Source organism: Diabrotica undecimpunctata, chromosome 5 (assembly GCF_040954645.1).
Source record: "Diabrotica undecimpunctata isolate CICGRU chromosome 5, icDiaUnde3, whole genome shotgun sequence".
Taxonomy (NCBI): domain Eukaryota; kingdom Metazoa; phylum Arthropoda; class Insecta; order Coleoptera; family Chrysomelidae; genus Diabrotica; species Diabrotica undecimpunctata.
In genome coordinates, this window is record NC_092807.1 from 121,567,598 (window position 1) to 121,588,423 (window position 20,826).

General features: G+C 33.5%; 1 protein-coding gene across 1 annotated transcript in view; it reads right to left on the reverse strand.

Moving 5' to 3' along the window:
- The window catches only part of LOC140441729 (ATP-binding cassette subfamily C member 4-like), a 163,251-nt gene that overhangs the window by 63,556 nt on the left and 78,869 nt on the right, over window positions 1–20,826 (reverse strand). Inside the window, exon 4 of the mRNA XM_072532617.1 lies at window positions 16,460–16,658. Coding sequence (XP_072388718.1) covers window positions 16,460–16,658 — 199 coding nt within the window. The remainder of the gene's footprint in view (window positions 1–16,459; window positions 16,659–20,826) is intronic.

Genomic DNA, 20,826 nt, shown 5'->3' on the forward strand with positions numbered 1-20,826 from the left:
CGTGATATTCCTCCGATATCACCCCTTATCACATAGCTGTACCAAATCTCTCTTTTTTGCTATGCTAATTGGCAAATGTGCATCATAAAGTCGCTTAAGTACTTCGAGATTGCTTGTATTAGTTGATAACTTGGCGTGCTTTTTTCTTATTGACTGTCGTGCAGTATAAGTAAGGATATAAATGAAGCTTGTTGACATGTCATAATTAAAATAGATTCTGTTTGTCTCTCCTTTCACAAATCTCATTATTTTTCAACCACATTATTTTTTCGCCGTTTTGGTCTTTTTTCCGGTTTCTAATTAAAGTGTGTGACAAAGTTTTTTCAATTATAAAAGTCGTAGTATTTAAATTCTTTACATTTGTATGGTTCTATACATACTTTTTTATCATCAACCTTGATATTTTTAGTTCCTCTTGTATTTTGAAAAATAGACAAGTAATCTGGCATTCCATAGATAGATCTGTGTTTTTAGCGGTTTCGATACTACTATGCATATAGTCAACTTCCATATAGAAATGTCCAGACTCTAAAAATTTGTGTTCAATAATATTTAAATGGTCTATGTTTTGAACAGCCCATAATAGTAAGGCTGCAATATGCTAATTACGATTCTGTCCTCCGCAGGTATCAAAAAATAAATTTATTTCACTTACATATTCTGGAACACCTTTTGATAAGTAGTGGAGTATAATGCTTCCTATTTTAGAACTTCCTCGTCTATCGTTAATTTCTGACCAGGCAAAACAGTAAGCTGTATTTGGTAATGCGGCTTCATAAACACACAAATTTTAGACGCATAATTTTCGAGAATTATTTAGTTGTCCAGTCAATCCACTTGGAATCTGTAGTACGGCCTGTAGATCGAAAGTAATTGAAACAAAATCCTGTTGTTCATTAGATCTTTTCTTATTATTTTATTTTTCAAGATGACATACTTCTTTTCTTTTCTGATGTTCTCTGTAACTGTCTTCTAAATCCGATTTGTCAGTTGGATTAGCCATACCATATTTATTACAAAGTAAACATTGATCTTTTTTAGGAACAAAAAAGCTTAAATTATAGTCGTTAGAAAATATTCTTCGATATGTAATTTCGCTAACACCTTCCAGTTTCTTCTGCTCACAGTCATTTATATAAAAATGGTACATTCTTCTTATACTTAAATTTTTGTCCAAATATCTACGCTTTGAACTTTGGCGAATATAATGTGGGCCCATGGTTGGAAAAGACTCAATATGAACCTTTACGATTTTTCGGGTTTTACTGCTTGTTTTATTTGGGACGTGTACGAACTCATCACTATATAGCCCCCCATAAAATTATTAGACCCTCGAAGATATAGTAAACTGATCACCGGCATCCTTTGGAGATTGGTAAACTCATCACCGCAGATAGGTAAACTCATCACCGCAGATAGGTAAACTCATCACCGGAATTTTTGCCTGGTTTCTAATGCGAAAGATTGCCTCTTACCTGTTATACTTCTCATTTATGTGATAATTTAATAAATTCAGAAATAAATTATTGTAACGAAATAGCCCATCTCCGATACGTCATAATTCTTAGAAGGACCAATCTAGAAAACGTAAGAATCGGCTTGTCAATAGCGCCCGTCTTTCGGACGGGAGACAATTAGAGGTGGGACAACGCCAGAATGTTCTCGAAAAGTAACTTTATTATATATATGTAACGTTGTTAGGAGTCAGTTTAGTTATTAAGATACTACCGAACTGTAAAGTTATAAATAAATATATGTATATAAATTCGAACCGCTCGTTTTATTTAATCACGCTACAGTGGTGTCACGGTGTGAGGATAATTGATTTATTTAAAAATAAATTCAGCAGTGACTTTTGAAAAAGACTTTTGAACATTTTAAAAAGTACGCGTGCCTGACCAAAGATGCTGCTAGTAGAACTGTCAGTAAAACAGTTGCGTGAGCAGCTAGAAGAACGCGATGAAGACTGCAGTGGGTCCAAGAAGATACTCCAAGAACGACTGAAGACTGTGCTTAACAAGAATGGAGAAGACCCAGAGACATTCCAGTTTCAATCAACAGAAGAAGCAGTTTTAACGAAAATAATTGATGGAAAATTTGAGAATGTCTCGAAAAAAATTGAAGAATCTTCTAAAAGAGATGATAATAAATTAGAGAATGTTCCCAAAAGATTCGATAAAACATTCGAGAATGTATTTAGAAGATTCGACGAGACTTCACAAATAATTAAAGAAATATGTATTCAAAACAATGAGAAATTTGAAGAAGTCTCAAGAACATTCGATAAAGTAGAAGAGAAGATCAAACAATTAGAGACCATGATAAGTAACACAAAAGTGCTACCACCAGTTAATACGGTAGCCTTAGATCCCGTAGTGAAAGAAGAATCACCGAGAGACGAAATGACACATCATATGAGATTCAAATTGCCACCATTTGATGGAAAGTCCTCTTGGTCCACATACCTTAGACAATTTGAAGCTATTGCGACAGCCAATCATTGGACAGAACAAGAAAAAGCTGTGTCCTTGACTGCTGCTTTACGAGGTGATGCTGCGGATATCCTAAGATCAATTCCTAAGGGTCAAGAAAAATGTTACCAGACCTTGTTCACTCGACTAGATAAACGTTACGGAGATGCCCATCTACAACCAGTCTACAAAGTACAAATAAGAAGTAGAATCCAACGAGCAAGTGAGAGTTTGCAAGAATTTGAAGCAAATATTGCTCGTATAGCGCTGTTGGCCTATCCAGAGGCACCAGACAACATTTTGGAAGAAATCGCTGTAGATGCCTTCGTCAATGGGTTAAGAGACATTGAACTACAGAAAGCTTTACGACTAGCAAGACCGAAAGTTTTAGATGAAGCGCTCGCTATTGCCTTAGAACATGAAACAGCTAGTCAAGCTTCACGGAGCTATCGAGTACGAACCTCTGAAGAGAGCGACGAACAAAACGAGAAACACAAATCACAAAAAGAGACGTGAACCCAGATGTTGGAATGGTAACGACGTAGGTCACATTCGTCGTAAATTGCAAGAAAATAATACAACAGTCAGAAAGCTAGAACAAATCGAACACAGGGCTGGAAAAAGTCATTCAAATGCTGATGCTCAGTCAAGACGGGCATACAGTGCAAACCGTAATCATTGTCTTGAATTAGAAGAACGACTTTGCCCCGTGAGACGAACCGCCGTCATTAATGATCAATGGCAGCCTCAACAGCTACAAGACGCTCAAGCAGATGATCCATGTATAAAAAGAGTATTGGATTGGATGCGTCGAAGTAAAAGACCTTCTTGGCAAGACATTAGTGCATGTAGTCCAGAAGTCAAGTGTTACTGGAGCCAATGGAATTGCCTAGTGCTGAAAGATGATCTTCTGTATAGAACCTTTGAGAACGATGATGGTACAGAAACTAAGCTTCAGTTGATTGTACCTAAAAGTAAAGTGTCAGAAGTTTTACGTCAGTTGCATGACGGTTCATTAGGTGGACACTTTGGTATTACGAAGACTCTGCAAAAGGTTCGAGAACGGTTCTATTGGGTGAACTGTAAAGATGATGTAAGAAGATGGTGCCGGAAATGTGAACTGTGTGCAACCAGTAATGGTCCAGTTGGTAAAAAGAGGGCACCCATGAAACAGTACAATGTTGGTAGTCCTATGGAAAGAGTAGCAATCGACAATGCAGGTCCACTTCCAGAGACGAATGATGGAAATAAATATATCCAGATAGCCAGTGACAGAATGAAAGATCAATATGATTCTCGATGCAAGAGTGAAAGCTATGAAGTAGGTGATCTTGTTTGGCTTTATAATCCACAACGTCGTCGAGGCTTGTCTCCCAAACTGCAAAAACAATGGGAAGGTCCATATGAAATTAAAAAGAAAATAAATTACGTAATATACCAAATTAAGAAGTTGCCGAAAGGTAAACCAAAAGTAGTTCACATAAATCGTCTTGCACCATATACTGGCTCAAATGAAACAGAAGAAGCACGAACCCTTCAACATGAGATCAAAGATGGCCGGCGACCAAGCTTTAATGAATTTATGTCAAATTTCGCAAAGAGAAAGAGTGCTAGATTCGGCGTGACCACAGAAGTTCAGCAAGATCTTTTTAATGTTCCGCATAACGTCTCTCTAGCCCACTGTGTTGCCCAAGATTTTGAGATGACTAAAGGAATCTCATCCGTATTTTATAAGAAATTCGGTCGTTTGGACGAGTTAAAAAAACAGCAGCCTAAAGTTGGAAGAGTACTGAGATTAGAAGATGGTTCTCGATCTTTGCTGTATATGGTGACCAGGAAGTCGTATACAGACAGGGCAAGCTACGAGGATATATGGCGTGCTCTAACTAATTTGAAGAAAATTGTGTGCAATTACGACATCAAGAATTTGGCCTTACCCAAGATAGGCCATGCACTAGATAATCTGGACTGGAAGATTGTCAGAAGCATGCTTGAAGTGATCTTCCGAGAAACCGGCGTACGAATTACTGTGTGTTGCATTAACCCGATGAGATCGTATCCTTCAAAGTCAGTAGACTGTTATTTCTTTCTAAAGGGTTCATGCAGAGCTGGAGAGTCCTGTAGATTCCGCCATCCTGTGCCTACATATAGAGTTGCTGATCGGGACGATCAGATTTAAGAGGGGAGCAGTGTAACGAAATAGCCCATCTCCGATACGTCATAATTCTTAGAAGGACGAATCTAGAAAACGTAAGAATCGGCTTGTCAATAGCGCCCGTCTTTCGGACGGGAGACAATTAGAGGTGGGACAACGCCAGAATGTTCTCGAAAAGTAACTTTATTATATATATGTAACGTTGTTAGGAGTCAGTTTAGTTATTAAGATACTACCGAACTGTAAAGTTATAAATAAATATATGTATATAAATTCGAACCGCTCGTTTTATTTAATCACGCTACATTATTTTAAGCAAGTTGCTTTAAAATTTAACTGAGATATTAATATGTCTAACGGTGTGGCCTATTAGACGTATCTGCCAATCTAAATGGTTTTGAGATCTAAAAATTTAGTAACATAGGATTTCGATAGTGAACTTATTCATTATAAATACAACTTATTATAAATATTTGTCAACATGTGCTATTTTTGTTAATATCCCAACTTCGTTATTTGATTTTCATTGCATTTTTATATTTCTCATTGAATTCTCGAGATAATTTGTTAAGCATACATTCGGTCTAAGTCTTACTGTTTTGGCGTTATTTGACTATCTTGAAAATAATGGACGATTTTGGACAGGAAGTAAATATAAAATGTCTAAAAAAATAGGAAAAGGTAAAAACTTGAGTGTGCTAATAGTGCGTTGAAGTCGAAGGAAACTTAATTTTTTACACGTGCAAAGCTTTACATTTTATGGCATCATTGGCGGAAATTTTTAAATTTAAAGTAATCAGCAATGCATTTATTGTGCCAGAATGCATCAAAATGCTTAAGTACAGTTTCCTGTACTTTATCTTTCAATGACTTGTACAAAAATTCCACAATTAGAGTGCTTTTAAAAGCAATTTTTTTACATTTTTTTGGTTAGTTTTCGCCATTATTTGTAGGACTCAGATGAGTTGTTCATTTCATTTTATAAACATCATGACAACTAACATCAATTAGTGTAAGATACAAAATAATTTTTATTCTGTAATTTGTACTAATTTTCTTTATTGTAGCACCCTGATGATGCAAATAAAGATTTGCGAAAGCTTGGTAGACTAAAAAGAGTACTTCTTTATCCTATCTTCAGCTGCACACCCAAATAGTTGTGTTTTGTAGTCTAACTGATCAGCGTTGACTACAAGCGTTTATCGCTTTTTCAGTATATATATATATATATATACATATATATATATATATATATATATATATATATATATATATATATATATATATATATATATATATATACAGGGTACACAATGTGACTTTAACAATTTAATTAGAAATCTCAAAATGTAATATCAGAAAAGGTCATCTACAGCAACAAAGTAATATTATGCCTTGCCTACAAGAAACATCTTATACAGTTCACTTCAAGAACTTAATTACGTTGATTTTTTTCTGTTTGATCAGGATGATTCGCGAAAACCAGTGCGAAACAACTAAACAAAAACGGTATAAAATTTCTACTCACCAGTTGTATGACATTTAGCCTTACACCCTTTCGTCGCACAGTTCACAGTCGCACAAAGTCCACAAAAGGCAATTCGATTTTTTTAGAGTCTTTCGCAATTGAAATTTGAAATTATTGATAACCATTATTTTTTGTCCGCGTTGGCTCAGGACGTAATCAATTAGCAGTTCACTATCCATGTTGAAGAAACAAGGGCAAATGAAGAGAAATTTTTCTTTTCGCATGATTTTAGGTACGTATCAATAGAATTTTGTGGAATTCCCAAATAAAAACCAATAAATTGCAGTTGCATTTAAGACATCTGGATTTGGATTATTCTGTGAAATTACCAAAAACTAGCCGTTTGCTGGGATTTTATGGTCTATACCTGATCCGGGGTGCAGGTAGGCCAGTGATTAGTTTACCAATCTCTTAGGGTCTATTTTGAAAACCCTACTTTTATGGCGGTGATGAGTTTGTACTATGTACGAGGGCATTTATGGTAATTGGTGATGAGTTTACGTGTACCCTTTATTTGGCGGTGTATGCTTGCCTCTTTTATCGGTATCTGCATAACAGCCTAGAATATTAGTTTTTCTTACATCTTCTATTAACGACGCTGATATACAAAGTGTCTTATAAAAAAATTTCTCACGTACCTGTATGTCTTGACCATTCAAAGAAAAGTAACACTTTTTGGAAAATGCACGTGGTTTTTTAAACTTCGACGAACTGCAACGACTTTCTTTGGTGGCTCCGTTTTAATACCTGCAATAAGAAAATGTTTCTGGCCTATATATTCTAAGTTTCAATAATCACGAGATAGCCTGTGTCTGTAGTCTTCGCTGAAATAACTGGTACATTTGTAAAAGCACTCTGAACAAATAACTGGTTTTGGCAATTTTGCTGGTCTATTCTTTTTTTTTATCTCATAAGGCAAACCCTCAGCACGCCTCCTTTTTGCGACATTTATTACCCAATCTTTGGAGTTAGCTTTTCTCCAACGTTTTAGTGGACGTAGATTTCAGTTGTCACTAAATTGTTCGTGGGTGCACCTATTTCAGTATCTTTTTTCTCATCATTTCGGTTATCAAGGACAGCTGTGTGTAATTCATATAGACTTCCTAGAGAGAGCGATCCCTCTTCACTTGGCTGATATTTGGGGTCTACATCTGAAAAATCACTATCAAAAATGGATTCCATCATTGACACTATATTGTTCTGAGAAACATCAAGAATTGAACTGCTGTCTTCAGTTATTCTATCTGTGTATGTGTTATAAGATCATTTATGGTTTTAGCTTAGTAATCATTTCTAAATTTTAACTCAACCCGTTTTCAGGTAGAATGAAGTAAGTGTACTTATTTACTAGTCGATATGAAAGAGAAATTTTAATAAATCATACACGTAAAATGTATTAAAGACACTTATCACCTTTTTACTGAATATGGTATGCAATAGTAGAAATATATTGTTGTCCGGCATAATAATATATGTGGGCTTACTTTGTTTTACATGCAACAGAACTTTGATTTTATGGAAGTAAGCAGCGATATATTGTTTTATTTGAAAATAAAAAGTTGGTTAGGTGTAACTTATTTGTTTATTACACAAATTATCTGCTGAATGGTAAGTCGTATCATTTATTGGGTTTTACCTATATGTAGAGCGGAAAAAGTTGAGAATTTTGGTATACTTAACTCAATATTTTAAAATTTGTCATTTACCTGGTTTTCGCAGTATACCGACGATATGCAAGACCAATCCTCTATCGCAGGCCAAGAAGGTTTAATTATAAAAGGCCTACGTTAGAACGGTGGTGTTATATGCAGTTCCAGTATGGAGTTCAACAGGGAGACCAACTGGAAGAAGCTTGTAAGAACAGAAACGGCATTCTACAGGTTAATAGATGGACCATCATGGCAAGACTGAGTTTCAAACGCAATCACCATGACACACACGTGTCATAGAATGGTTGCTTTGACGTGATGTGAATATTCCTTCTCGTATATTATTTAAACATCATTTTATACTTTATTTAAAGTGAAAATTTGCGAATTATTTCAACATGACAGTGTTCTTAGACATTCTATGAAATATATCAGGCGCCATCTAGTGTTCTCTGGATTAGAGAAACAGAAAACGTCAATGTAGTAGATTTGCTTCTATTTAAACAAGATATCTTGTTTCTATGCAAACTAAGGCAATAAACAAAGTCAAAATACCTACTGGTCTGACTCGACGTGCAATTGGTATAAAAAATGAACTAGATGGGTTCGTCCAAATTATCGACCTTTCTATGATCGACGATGCTGTGAAGTACATAAATATGTAATACGGCAGTCAAAAAGTCCCGGGCCTAACCATGAGATGGCGACTTTAATAATTTTTCATTTGACATTTAGGTAGTCCTAACGTTCAAAAGCATACTGTCAAAATTGGTTGTCTTTATACTTACGAGAGTATATCGCAAAATTTAATATATAATAATTCACAATTACAGCGTAGACACAACAGTTTCGATATACAACGTAATATACTACAATTTTTACTGGCTGGGTTAAAGAAATTTCAGACAAGAGTCTTAAGAGATAGAGATAATTAATCTACTTTTATATAACCCTTTATATATAAAATAACTTCTAGAGCATTGGTAAGTCTTTTCCATTACATATTTTTTTCTATATTAGTAAAATTTTGATCAGCTACTGATATGTCACCGCATGGCGGCAAGAAAAAGCCACCTGATCTTCAAGCGATCAATAATGAAAACGATAATATGGATATTTCGAATAATGAAAATAATACAATAATAAATGATAAGTCTGATAATGAGAAAAAAAATAAATTTAATCAAAGCGACAACAGATACAAGAATAATGCTGTAGGGCCATACTTAGTTGTAGTAGAAGGAATCGAGAAAAAATTCAAAATAGGCAAGTATAATCATTTACAAATAGCAAATGACCTCTTCAATTTAAATTTAAAAGATATCTTGGAGGTTAAAGTCAAAGGTATAAATAAAATTGGTGTTTCTTTCGCAAACAGCGAAGCGGCTAACAATTTTATTAATAACCCTATCAATCTTAAAGATAAATATAAAATATATATTCCATATAATCAAATAACATGTAAGGGCATCATCAGAGATGTTAACCCGTCACTAACCGAAGATCAAATCAAAAAATCATTAATCTCACCCTTCGATGTTATAGACATCAAAAGACTAAACAGGAAAATTATTAAAGATGATAACTCGGTTGAATATGCTCCTACAGGCACAATACTTATAACTTTTGATGGTAAGATATTGCCAAGAGAAATAAAAATTAGTTATCTTAAATTCAACATTATTCCATATGTGTCGAGAGTCACACAATGTTATAAATGTTTGATATATGGTCATACCAGGACTCTTTGCAGAACTAAACCAAAATGTCATAATTGTGGACAACAGGTGGAAGAGGGTGAATTAGAGTCACATCTAGAGGCAAAATGCCTAACGATGTGTATATATTGTAAGAGTCCTGAGCATAACTCAGTTAATAAAAAGTGTCCTGAATATACCAGACAAACAGAAATTAAAAAGTTAATGGCATATGAAAACTTATCATTTTATGAAGCTGCACAACTAGCACCAAAAAATTATTTAAGTAAAGACTATAGAAAAGAAGATAGTCAATACCATCCAGCTAACTTCCCAAGTATAAAACCAAAACAAAATACAGAAAACAACAGTATTAATATTAATCAAAGAAGAACTACTGCAAGCCAGTGCATAAATTCTAAAAGGAGTTACGTTTCTGCAGCCAAATCAACGGGAACAATAAAGAAAAGAAATATTTCATATGATAAAACTATACATGAATCGCAATTAATAAATCAAAATGGTAGATTATCTCAACTAAATAGTACAGTTCAAATTAATGACACTCCATCTATATCTGGTATTAATAACAACAATTTAAAACATAATTTTAATAAATCAACGCCTGTTAGTGCATCGCAAAATTACTGTAATACAATAGATGATTTATACAGAAAATTTACAAATATGAATAAAGAAGAACAAATTAAAATTAGAGAATTAATATTAACATATTCAGAACTCAACAAATCAGTTCCTGATCTAGACGATCAGGACAAATATTATTAAAAAAATAAAACAAATTATGAGTTATACCAACAACTCACTTAAAAACATTAGTTTGATGCAATGGAACATGAATGGCTTTCAATCCAATAATTACAACCTGAATATCTTGATAACAGAACATTCTCCTGATATCATTATGTTAAATGAAACCAAACTTAAACCTCATCAAATATGTAGAATTAAAGGTTATGATGTAATTAGGGAAGATATAGAAAATGGAGCAGGAGGTATTGCCACACTCATTAAAAATAATCTAATTTACAGTAGGGTTAATTTAGACTCCAAATGGCAAAGCCCTAACTTTAGATATATAGCTATCAAAATAGATAAATATACAATTATAAACATTTACTCAAACCCAAAAAATAAATTATCATATAATTTTTTTGAATATATATATAATAATTGGAACAATGTGCTCATTATGGGAGACTTGAATGCACATCACCCATGTTGGGGTAGTCAAGTAAGTAATAGAAATGGTAACCTTTTATTAAAAATCTTTGACGAGTTTAATTATATATACTTAAAAGATGGAAGAAGCACTAGAATTCATACCCCACTAGAGGGATCCAGTCCTGTAGATCTATCATTTGTATCTGACTCTCTAGCAATACAATGTACATGGAATGTCTTGAAAGATTGTGGTAGTAGCGATCATTTTCCTACAATTATTCTAATGAAAATTAACTATAGTGAAGGAAAAAGCATTACAACCAATAAAAACTTAAATTTTAGAAACAACATTAGAGAAATTGATTGGAACAAGTATAGTAAATACATAGAAGAACATTTAAATATAGAAAATCAATCCTATGATCACTTCACAAGTATAATTAACCAAGCAGTAGAAATTGCTATCCCAAATAAACAAGGCAGAGGCATAAGAAAACTGCAATACCAAAAAAGAGTACCTTGGTGGGACCAGGAATGCACTGAAATAATAAATAAAAGAAAAGAAGCGTTAAAGGAATTTAAAAATAATTTTAATCTTAATAATTATATCAATGCAAAACACATAATTGCTAAATCAAAACGACTTCTAAAAACAATAAAGAAGCAAAAGTTTATGGAATATTGTGGGAGTATTAATAGAAACGTAGACATCAGCTCTATTTGGCAAACTATAAGAAAATTTAAAAATACATTCTCTCAACCTTCAAACAATAAACTTCCCAATGAAAAAATAAGTTATGAAATATTAACTAACCTTTCGGTAACTAATATTGAACCGGATTTTGAATTACAGACCATTGATCACTTGTCTAGTGAATTCAATCTCACGGAATTAAAAAATAGTCTATTTTTAAAGAAAAACACATCACCAGGCCTTGATAATATTAACTTTAATATGTTAAAACATTTACCTGAAATAGGGCTAATATGGCTACTAAATTTATACAACAAGGTTAAAGAAGGTGAACTGATTCCCAATGAGTGGAAAACTCAGATTATTATAAGTATTCCTAAGAACAACAAAATTCAAAATTATAATTTAAAAGCAGAAAATTATAGAGCTCTGGGACTTTCATCATGCGTAGTAAAACTACTGGAATCAATGATTAAAAATAGGCTGGATTGGATCGTGGAAAATCAAAAAACATTTAGCCAATTTCAAGTAGGATTTAGAAAAGGTATGGGAGTTAACGATAATTTAAATTATTTAAATACTTATGTTCAATTGGCTTTCTCACAAAACCAATATGTAAATGCTACTTTCTTAGATATTAAAGCAGCTTTCGATCATGTGAATATTTACATACTATACAGACTTCTTAATAATATTCATATTCCAGTAGACATCAATAACCTTATATTTCAATTCTTAAACAATAGGACTCTATATGTTAAAAATCATTATCACGAAATGGTTGGACCATCGCATACTACACAAGGTCTAATACAAGGCTCACCTTTAAGCCCAATATTATTCAATATTTATCTTAAAAATATATACACAATAATGCCTGAAAATTGTGTACTTCTGTCATATGCAGAGGAATTGGAAGAAAAAAAATTGTCCTGGTTACGTAATATCAGAAACTGGACAGGACTTGGATTTGAGGAACTCTTAAGAACAGCTGAAGATAGACAAACGTTTGCCACCATAACCGCTAACCTCCATTGATGGAGACGGCACTTGAAGAAGAAGAAGTCATATGCAGATGATCTAATTATCTTAACAAAAGGTAGTAATTTTAACCATATAGCAAATCAGGTAAACTTTATCCTATATGAATTATCCAAATGGTTTGATACACATAATCTTAAACTATCCTCATCAAAATGCGAGACTTTGTGGTTTAAAATGAACCGTCCTATTAGTAATCCACCAGATATAAAAATTAATGACTATATAATCCCTAATGTTCTGTCGAAAAAATATTTAGGTATAATATTTAAGCACAATCTAAATTGGTCAGACCAAATAGATAACATGATTAATAAAGCCCAAAAGGGCATTAATATAATACGTGCTCTTTGTAGAGTATGGTGGGGATCAGACCCAAGAACACTAAAATTAATATATAATGGCTTGATACAATCACAATTAGATTATGGCGCTAGTATAAGTAATAACTTCTCTCAACAAAATTTTATGAAATTAAACCGAATACAATTCCAAGCTTTGAGAACAACACATGGGATGATGAAATCTACTCCCACTAATGTCATTTTAGCAGAAAGTGCAACTATCGATCTACACCATAGATTTAAATGGATTGCCACGAAATACATAGCAAAGATTAGCACAACTCCAAATCACTCATTATTAAATATGCTTCTAGACTTAAAAAAATATCATGGTTATCAACAAGGATATTGGAAGGGAAAAAATCCAACATATTTGATTGACGCTCTAACAGAAGTTAAAAAGTTTTTACCATCAATGAACACAAATGACATACCAGCCTGCTACTCAAATGAATATGATATCTACACTTATAATGTACCAATTATAAAAACATTATTAAAAAAAAATAGTTCCCATAACCTTTGGGAATATTACAATTTTGTAAATTCGTATTACTATAATTACATACAAATATTTACAGATGCTTCAAAAAAACAAAAAAATCAAAACCTTGAGGAAGCCAAAACGGGCATAGGAATACACATACCTAGTATAAATTATTCCTTTTCTGAAAAAATTCCTTCACTTATTAATATCTGTACAGCAGAAATAATAGCTATTCAAAAGGGTCTAATGATTTGTGAGGAAAAAAGTTTTGATAAAGCTATAATATTTACGGACTCAAAGAGCGCTATAGACAACATTAATAACAATATGATAACTGCAACAAAAGATTACAGAGTCTTGCAAGTTAAAAAGAAACTATACTATTTAAATAAATATGGAAAAGATATTAGATTATGTTGGATTCCTGGACATAATGATATCAAGGGAAATGAAATAGCTGACAAACTGGCAAAGATTGGGGCTGAATTAAATATTCCTGCTAAAATTCGATTAAGTAACTTGGATATCTTGCCATTATTAAAAAATAAAATATGTTCTATGCATCAAAATAATTGGTTAAATTCTTTTCAATATAAAGGCAAGTGGTATAACAACATACAAAATTGTTTTCCTAATAAACCATGGTTTGACACAATCCCATACATAGATAGGCGGCATATTACTACCATTATTAGAATGAGGAGTGGTCATTGCCTGACAGGAGTACATTTATATAAAATCAACATTCGCGATAACCCATACTGTGAATGTGGGCAAATGGATACACTAGAACACATATTTTGGGAATGCCCAATAAACAAAATAAAAGATTATGATGTCTATCAGGAGCTGATCAAAATTAATATTAAAACCCCAATTAACATACCAATGCTTCTATGCGAGATTAACCCTAAAATTATCAAAATTCTTATCAGATTCCTACAGATCAACCATATAAAATTATAACCTTAATAATAACCTATCCAATATTAACATTTAAACCAACCATAAGAAAATAGAAAACATAAATAAAATGTAGATTTGTAGAAAAAATGTCATGTTAATGATAATTGATAATAGGGCATGAGATATTCTCAGACTCACGACAGTGGCCCAAAAATTAACAAAACAAATGTACTGGCTGATTATTCAGAAGAATAAAAGCCAAAAAGAAGAAGAAGAAGAAGAAGACTGTCAAAATTTTCATGTAATCCAATACCATGTAAAGTGACGCTACTTTTGTATTTTTATCAACGATGGATTGAAAGCAATTTTGTGTGCTGATTTATTACTGTTCTTTGACGGAAAAATTACCGTCCAAACTGAACAATTAATCAAAAAGTGTTACCAGGACTCTGTTCCATCGATTGGACACATTAAACGATAGTTTGCAGTTATTCCCGAAAACGTCGAAAAAATTCTGAACATTATTATGAAAAGCTGCAACGTGAAGTAGCAAGGGATAGCTGACACTCTAAAGTCATTAAAGGGTAGCATTTTGATTATTATACATGGACATTTGGATATGAGAAAGCTGTTTTCCAAATGAGTGCTGCGTTTTCTCACACCGGAGCAAAGACAATAACGAATTTATGAATCTCAGCGCTGTTTGGACATGTTTAATCGGATTAAGTTGGCGTTTTTGAGTCGGTATGTTAGAATGGATGAAACATGTTACAACACTACACTCCGGAATCAAATCGGCAGTTATCTGAGTGGACAGCCTCGGAGAAAGCCGCCCAAAGCGACCAAAGACGCAACAAACTGACGGAAAGGTTATGGCTTCTGTATTTTGGCACCCGCAAGAAATTATTTTCATTGACTTTTGAAACATAGAGAAAGAATTAACAGTGACTACTATATTGGTTTATTAGAGTGTTTGATGACCAAAATGGTAAAGCAAAGGCATCCTTTGTTTAGGAAAAAAATGTTTGTTCCACCAAGACAATGCACCGTATCACAGGTTGATGAAAACGATGGCAAAAATACACGAATTGGGTTTTGAATTGCTTCTGCTCCCACTACCGTGTAGTCCAGATTTGACCCCCAGTGAGTACCACCTTTTTTCCGATCTAAAAAATGCTCCTTGGTAAGAGATATAACTTCGATAAGGCAGTAATTGCCGAAACAGAAGCCTATTTTGAAGGCAAAGATAAATTGTTTTACAAGGGCGGCATCGAAAAATTAGAAGCGAGTTGGATCGATTGTATCGTCGTTATTTTGATGAATAAAGAATAAATTTTGCAAAAACATGTTTTACTAGTTACGCCGGGACCTATTGACCAACGGATTATATCGGTCAACAGCTAAGAGTTCATCAATATTCTAGAGATCGTGACTGTAAAAACATCGAAAGGCACGAATCTATGGCATACTTTGGTGTACTATATTTCATAGCCACAAAAAAATCTCATCACATTCAATTAAAATAGCAAAAGCTGTCATGAGTTACAAGATATTCCTCTTTAGGACCAGTTGTTTGAGATTTGATGGCAAGAATACGAGAACCGAAAGAAAGTTTGCTAACTGACAATACGCGATTTCTTCCAAGCTTTCGTCAATCATTGCAAGTTATCATATATAAGTTTGAGCGAATATACTATAATAGCTGAGATGCTGACAATCGAGGAGATAAGATCCCCAGCTTCAATAAAGTGTTGCCGTTGTCGGTCATTTTATATTTTTTATAATTTGTTTCATTATAAATGTTGTTTGATTTTTTCGTAAAAAAAATATTAGCAGAGCGACGTTTGAGATTTAATTTCAATACAGGACTCCTGCCATCCGCTTATACGTATTTCAACCTCATTAGATCTCCTCAAATCGACGTTTTATGACGGAAGAGATATATTTTCAATTCAGAGCTTCTGCTCTGAGGAGACCTAATAAGGTCAAGATACGTACAAGCGGATGGAAGAAAATTAATTAAAATTAAATCTGAAACGTCTTTTTGATTTATTTATTTACTCATGTTCGTGAATACTAGAAACTAATTCGTAAATATTAGCTTAAAATTCTGTAAAATATAATTTTTAATATCCTTTATTAACATTTATTTAAAGAAAATATTATTTACAAAAAGATTTAAGATGTACAAGGGCCCGCTCAAGAGAAATTAAAGGGCGCGATCTCTGGAAGGTTAAATGAATCTAAATCAAATAGTCCAAGCAAAATTGTTTTGTAATAAAAATATTTGAATTCCACTTACTTTTCTGTAAATTAAGGAACACACTGCTATACGCACTCGCATTCCGACCCTTTGGCTATCTAAAGTACAACTATGCGTTATGACAACATTAAGAAATGCCATTAAGACTACACCGGATGCCAGCGACCAACCAATGTAAGCTTCTTGTTTAGTGTCAAAATAGTTTATAAATTCGGCTAATACTATCGGTTGAAGCATTCTACAAAACAAACAGAAATAAAAAAATAAATAAATAAAAATTATAACAAAAAATATATTTTAAATGTTATTAATATTCTAGCCATGGAATTAACAGTAACTCATAGATTAGCAAATATTCTATAAGCAAAGTCATTTGTCCCTTTTCCAAAGCAACATAAAAAGGATATAAAACATAAAAAAAATACCGCAAAAATTAAGATTACTTGATTATAGGAGATAGAAAGTCAGAAAACTACGGGAGAAGGAAGTAATAAGGACGTCAAGTTGATACAAAACATACAAGGCAAGGATGTAATATAATATACTAAGTATAGAACATGTTAATATTTTTCCATGTGGCTGATCAACGACGGAACTGACGATAAATTATTAGCTACAATGTCCGACGTGAATTTGAAAGGTGATTAAAGTGAATATAGTTATCTCGATATTTTAATGCTAAACAAGTAACATTATGTGTTATGTCAATAATTTAATGTATTCTTTTTGGTAAATCAATAAATTCGTTAAATTTTTAATATTTTGCATCCAATCACGTCAGTGGCGTGCGATACGCAACTACGTACCTGTAAAATATATATTATGTTTTTATATTAAGAAAATATAAATTTTTTAATTTTACAATGTTACACGTCATTATATATGTTATTCAAATGTAAATAACAACGAAAATAAATAATTATTGTACATATATATTTACCAAAAGAATTTTTTTCGTACACCACTGACATTCCGGAAGCAAGAGTCAGCCATTGTTTTATCAGCTTTTTTGGACGCACATATTTATTCATAGGTTTTATTCTTAGTATATTACATCGTTGATACAAGGTCAGAGTCTCAGCCATAATACAATAAAGTAATGAAAGAATAGGGATATCCAGTTAAGAAGAAAGGGACAAATCAGAGAAATAAACTATGACATTATTTTAGCATTGTACCTGTAAAATATATATTATGTTTTTATATTAAGAAAATATAAATTTTTTAATTTTACAATGTTACACGTCATTATATATGTTATTCAAATGTAAATAACAACGAAAATAAATAATTATTGTACATATATATTTACCAAAAGAATTTTTTTCGTACACCACTGACATTCCGGAAGCAAGAGTCAGCCATTGTTTTATCAGCTTTTTTGGACGCACATATTTATTCATAGGTTTTATTCTTAGTATATTACATCGTTGATACAAGGTCAGAGTCTCAGCCATAATACAATAAAGTAATGAAAGAATAGGGATATCCAGTTAAGAAGAAAGGGACAAATCAGAGAAATAAACTATGACATTATTTTAGCATTGTCCGTTTCTAATGGACTGAAAGTCGCCATTCTTTCCACCGTCGGTGGTTATTGCTAATTCTTCCAAGTTGACTCTTTACCTCCCAGCATCAACTAGTACATGGATTAGTATTGCAACTTTTAAAAAAAATATAAAGAAAAAATGAAATCTATATAAAAACAAATGCTAAAATAATAAAAATAGTAAATTGTATTAACATGCCAGAAGCAAATAGATTTATAACAATACTAAGGTCATCTGATTACAATCTGATCATCTTCATTGATTAATAACCAATTTTTTTTCCAAACTAAATAACTACTTATCATCATCATCATCATCTTTGGCTCGACAATCCCCTGTGGATCCTGGCCTGCTCTAAAATTCTGTTCGTTTTCTGGCGACGTGTTGCCATCTTCTGATCTTTAATATCCCTGAGTCGGTTTCAACTCCATCTAACCACCTAATTCGCGGTCAGCCTCTGCTTCTTCTACGTTACGATATCTGGTTCATTAAAGATTTGGTATAATTCGAAATTATATCTTTTGTGTCACTGACCTTTATCCTTTATAGTTCCAAATGTTTTGTGGAGTATCTTAAGCTCGAATATTCCCAAAGTTTTTCACTTGTGTATTAGAGTTCATGTTTCCGACCCGTATGTAAGGACCCTGCTCAGCGTTTTTTTGGACATTACTCGAGTGGAATTTGAGTCCATAGTATGCCCTATTTGTAAGAAGCTGTTAACACGTTCAAAGATATGACTTCCAAAGACTGTTTCCAGCTCCTCATTTGCTATAGTATCCTTAAGTAACCAACATGTGGTTTTCTCTTCGTTCATGACTATATCCACCTGTTTCGCCGTCGTTTCCAATTCTAGGAAATATTGCTCATAATCTCGCTTGCTACACCTTATTTTGTCAATGGCATCAGCGTATACTAAGATTTGTATCGATCTATTGTAAACAGTATTGTATACAATACAAACAGTATTGTAAACAGGATTTAGTATAGAAAAAAATAATTTTTAATAAAACTAATAATTAGTATTTCCTCCATTGGCCTGTATGCACGCCTGCAATGAGTGTTTTGAGAATGTCCCAAGCATGTTCAATAACGTTAATGTCGGGGGAATTCGAGGGCCACTGTAATGTAGATATTCCTTCTTCTTCCAGAAAATTTTGTACTGTTGCTGTTCGATGAGGAGGTGCGTTGTCATGCATAAACACAAATTTATCACCTACTGCCCCTCGGAATAGACGTACGACAGGATTTAAAACTTCCTCGATGTACACAGCACCAGTGACTCTTCTCTCCAGAACCATCAGTGGCGTCAGTGTACCACTCATAATACCACCCAAACCATAATACTGCCACCTTCGAATAGGAAACGCGATTGGGCTGTTTCTAGTCGGGCTTGTCGTCCCGGGGCTCTCCAAACCAGTGTTTTTCGCGAATCAGATACCAAGCCAATTTTTGACCCATCAGAGAACATCACGTTATTCCAGTTAGGACCATGATGCACCATTTCTCTAGCCTATTGCAACCTTACTATTTTGTGTTGGTAGGTTAGTTTAGGAACACGTAGCGGTCTTCTACGATACAAATTTACCGCATTTAGTCTGCTTCTTATTGTTTGCCGTGAAATATTCAGTCCTTGAAACCTAGAAATTTCTCTGGATATACCACTTGTAGATTCCAGACGATTTCTACGAGCTATCAATGTTATTTGCCGGTCTTGTGCTGCTATTGTACATCGACTTCTACCACTTCTGGGACGATCCTTGACGTCATTTGTATCTTGGAATTTTTTTTAATTTTCGATACAGCACTCTGAGTAACATCAACAATATTCGCGATATAACTTTGACTAAAGTCCTGTTGGAACAAAGTAATTACTCTAGATCTGTTAAAATGAGATATCACGTTTCTAGCCATTTTTAAACGGCTTAATTTAAATTTAAACAAAGATTGAAATAATATGTAAATACGCTAATCAGTTGAATGTGACCAAAGTCATACAAAAACGATTCAAATTTTTTATCATTTTCATTTAAAAACGCTCTAGAATGAATATCAACAACAGTTTTAAAACCACCATAGACGTAGATGTATTATTTGTACGTATTCCAAACTTTTGGACGTGTATATATATATATATATATATATATATATATATATATATATATATATATATAAAGTAGGATATATTAAGACTCCATTAAGTAAATATGAGTCGGTATTCTCCCTTAGCTACTTAACATTGAAAATAACGTACCACCGGCAACTGTACAGTCAGGACATTTAGGAATTGCTGATAGCCTTAGCGTGCGTTCATAACGAGGCGCCGACCCTCGATCGGACCATAGGATGGATGGTTAATCGATTTTCGGTAAAATAAATGCATTACTTTAAATGCGAGCGTTCACCGTCAGTGCTACGCTCTAGGCGAAAAGACGGTGCGATGGTCTCCGTTATGAACGCACCCTTACACTCTTTCACTGAGACACTCCTTATTGTCTTCTTCTTCTTCTTCTCGTGCCACTCCTAACGGAGATTGGAAATCATCATGGCCACTGCGACTTTGTTAGCAGCGCGCCTAAAAAGTTCAATCGAACTACACCCGAACCATTCACGTAGATTACGAAGCCACGATATTTTTCTTCTTCCCACACTTCTTTTGCCCTTAATTTTGCCCTGCATGATATTTCTTAAAAGTTCGTACTTTTCACCTCTCACAATGTGCCCCAAGTATTCCATCTTTCTAGTTTTTATCTCATTTAGAATTTCGCATCTTTTGTCTAAAGTTTGGAGTACTTGCGTGTTAGTGACGCGGTCCATCCATGATATTCTGAGAATGCGCCTATAGCACCACATCTCGAA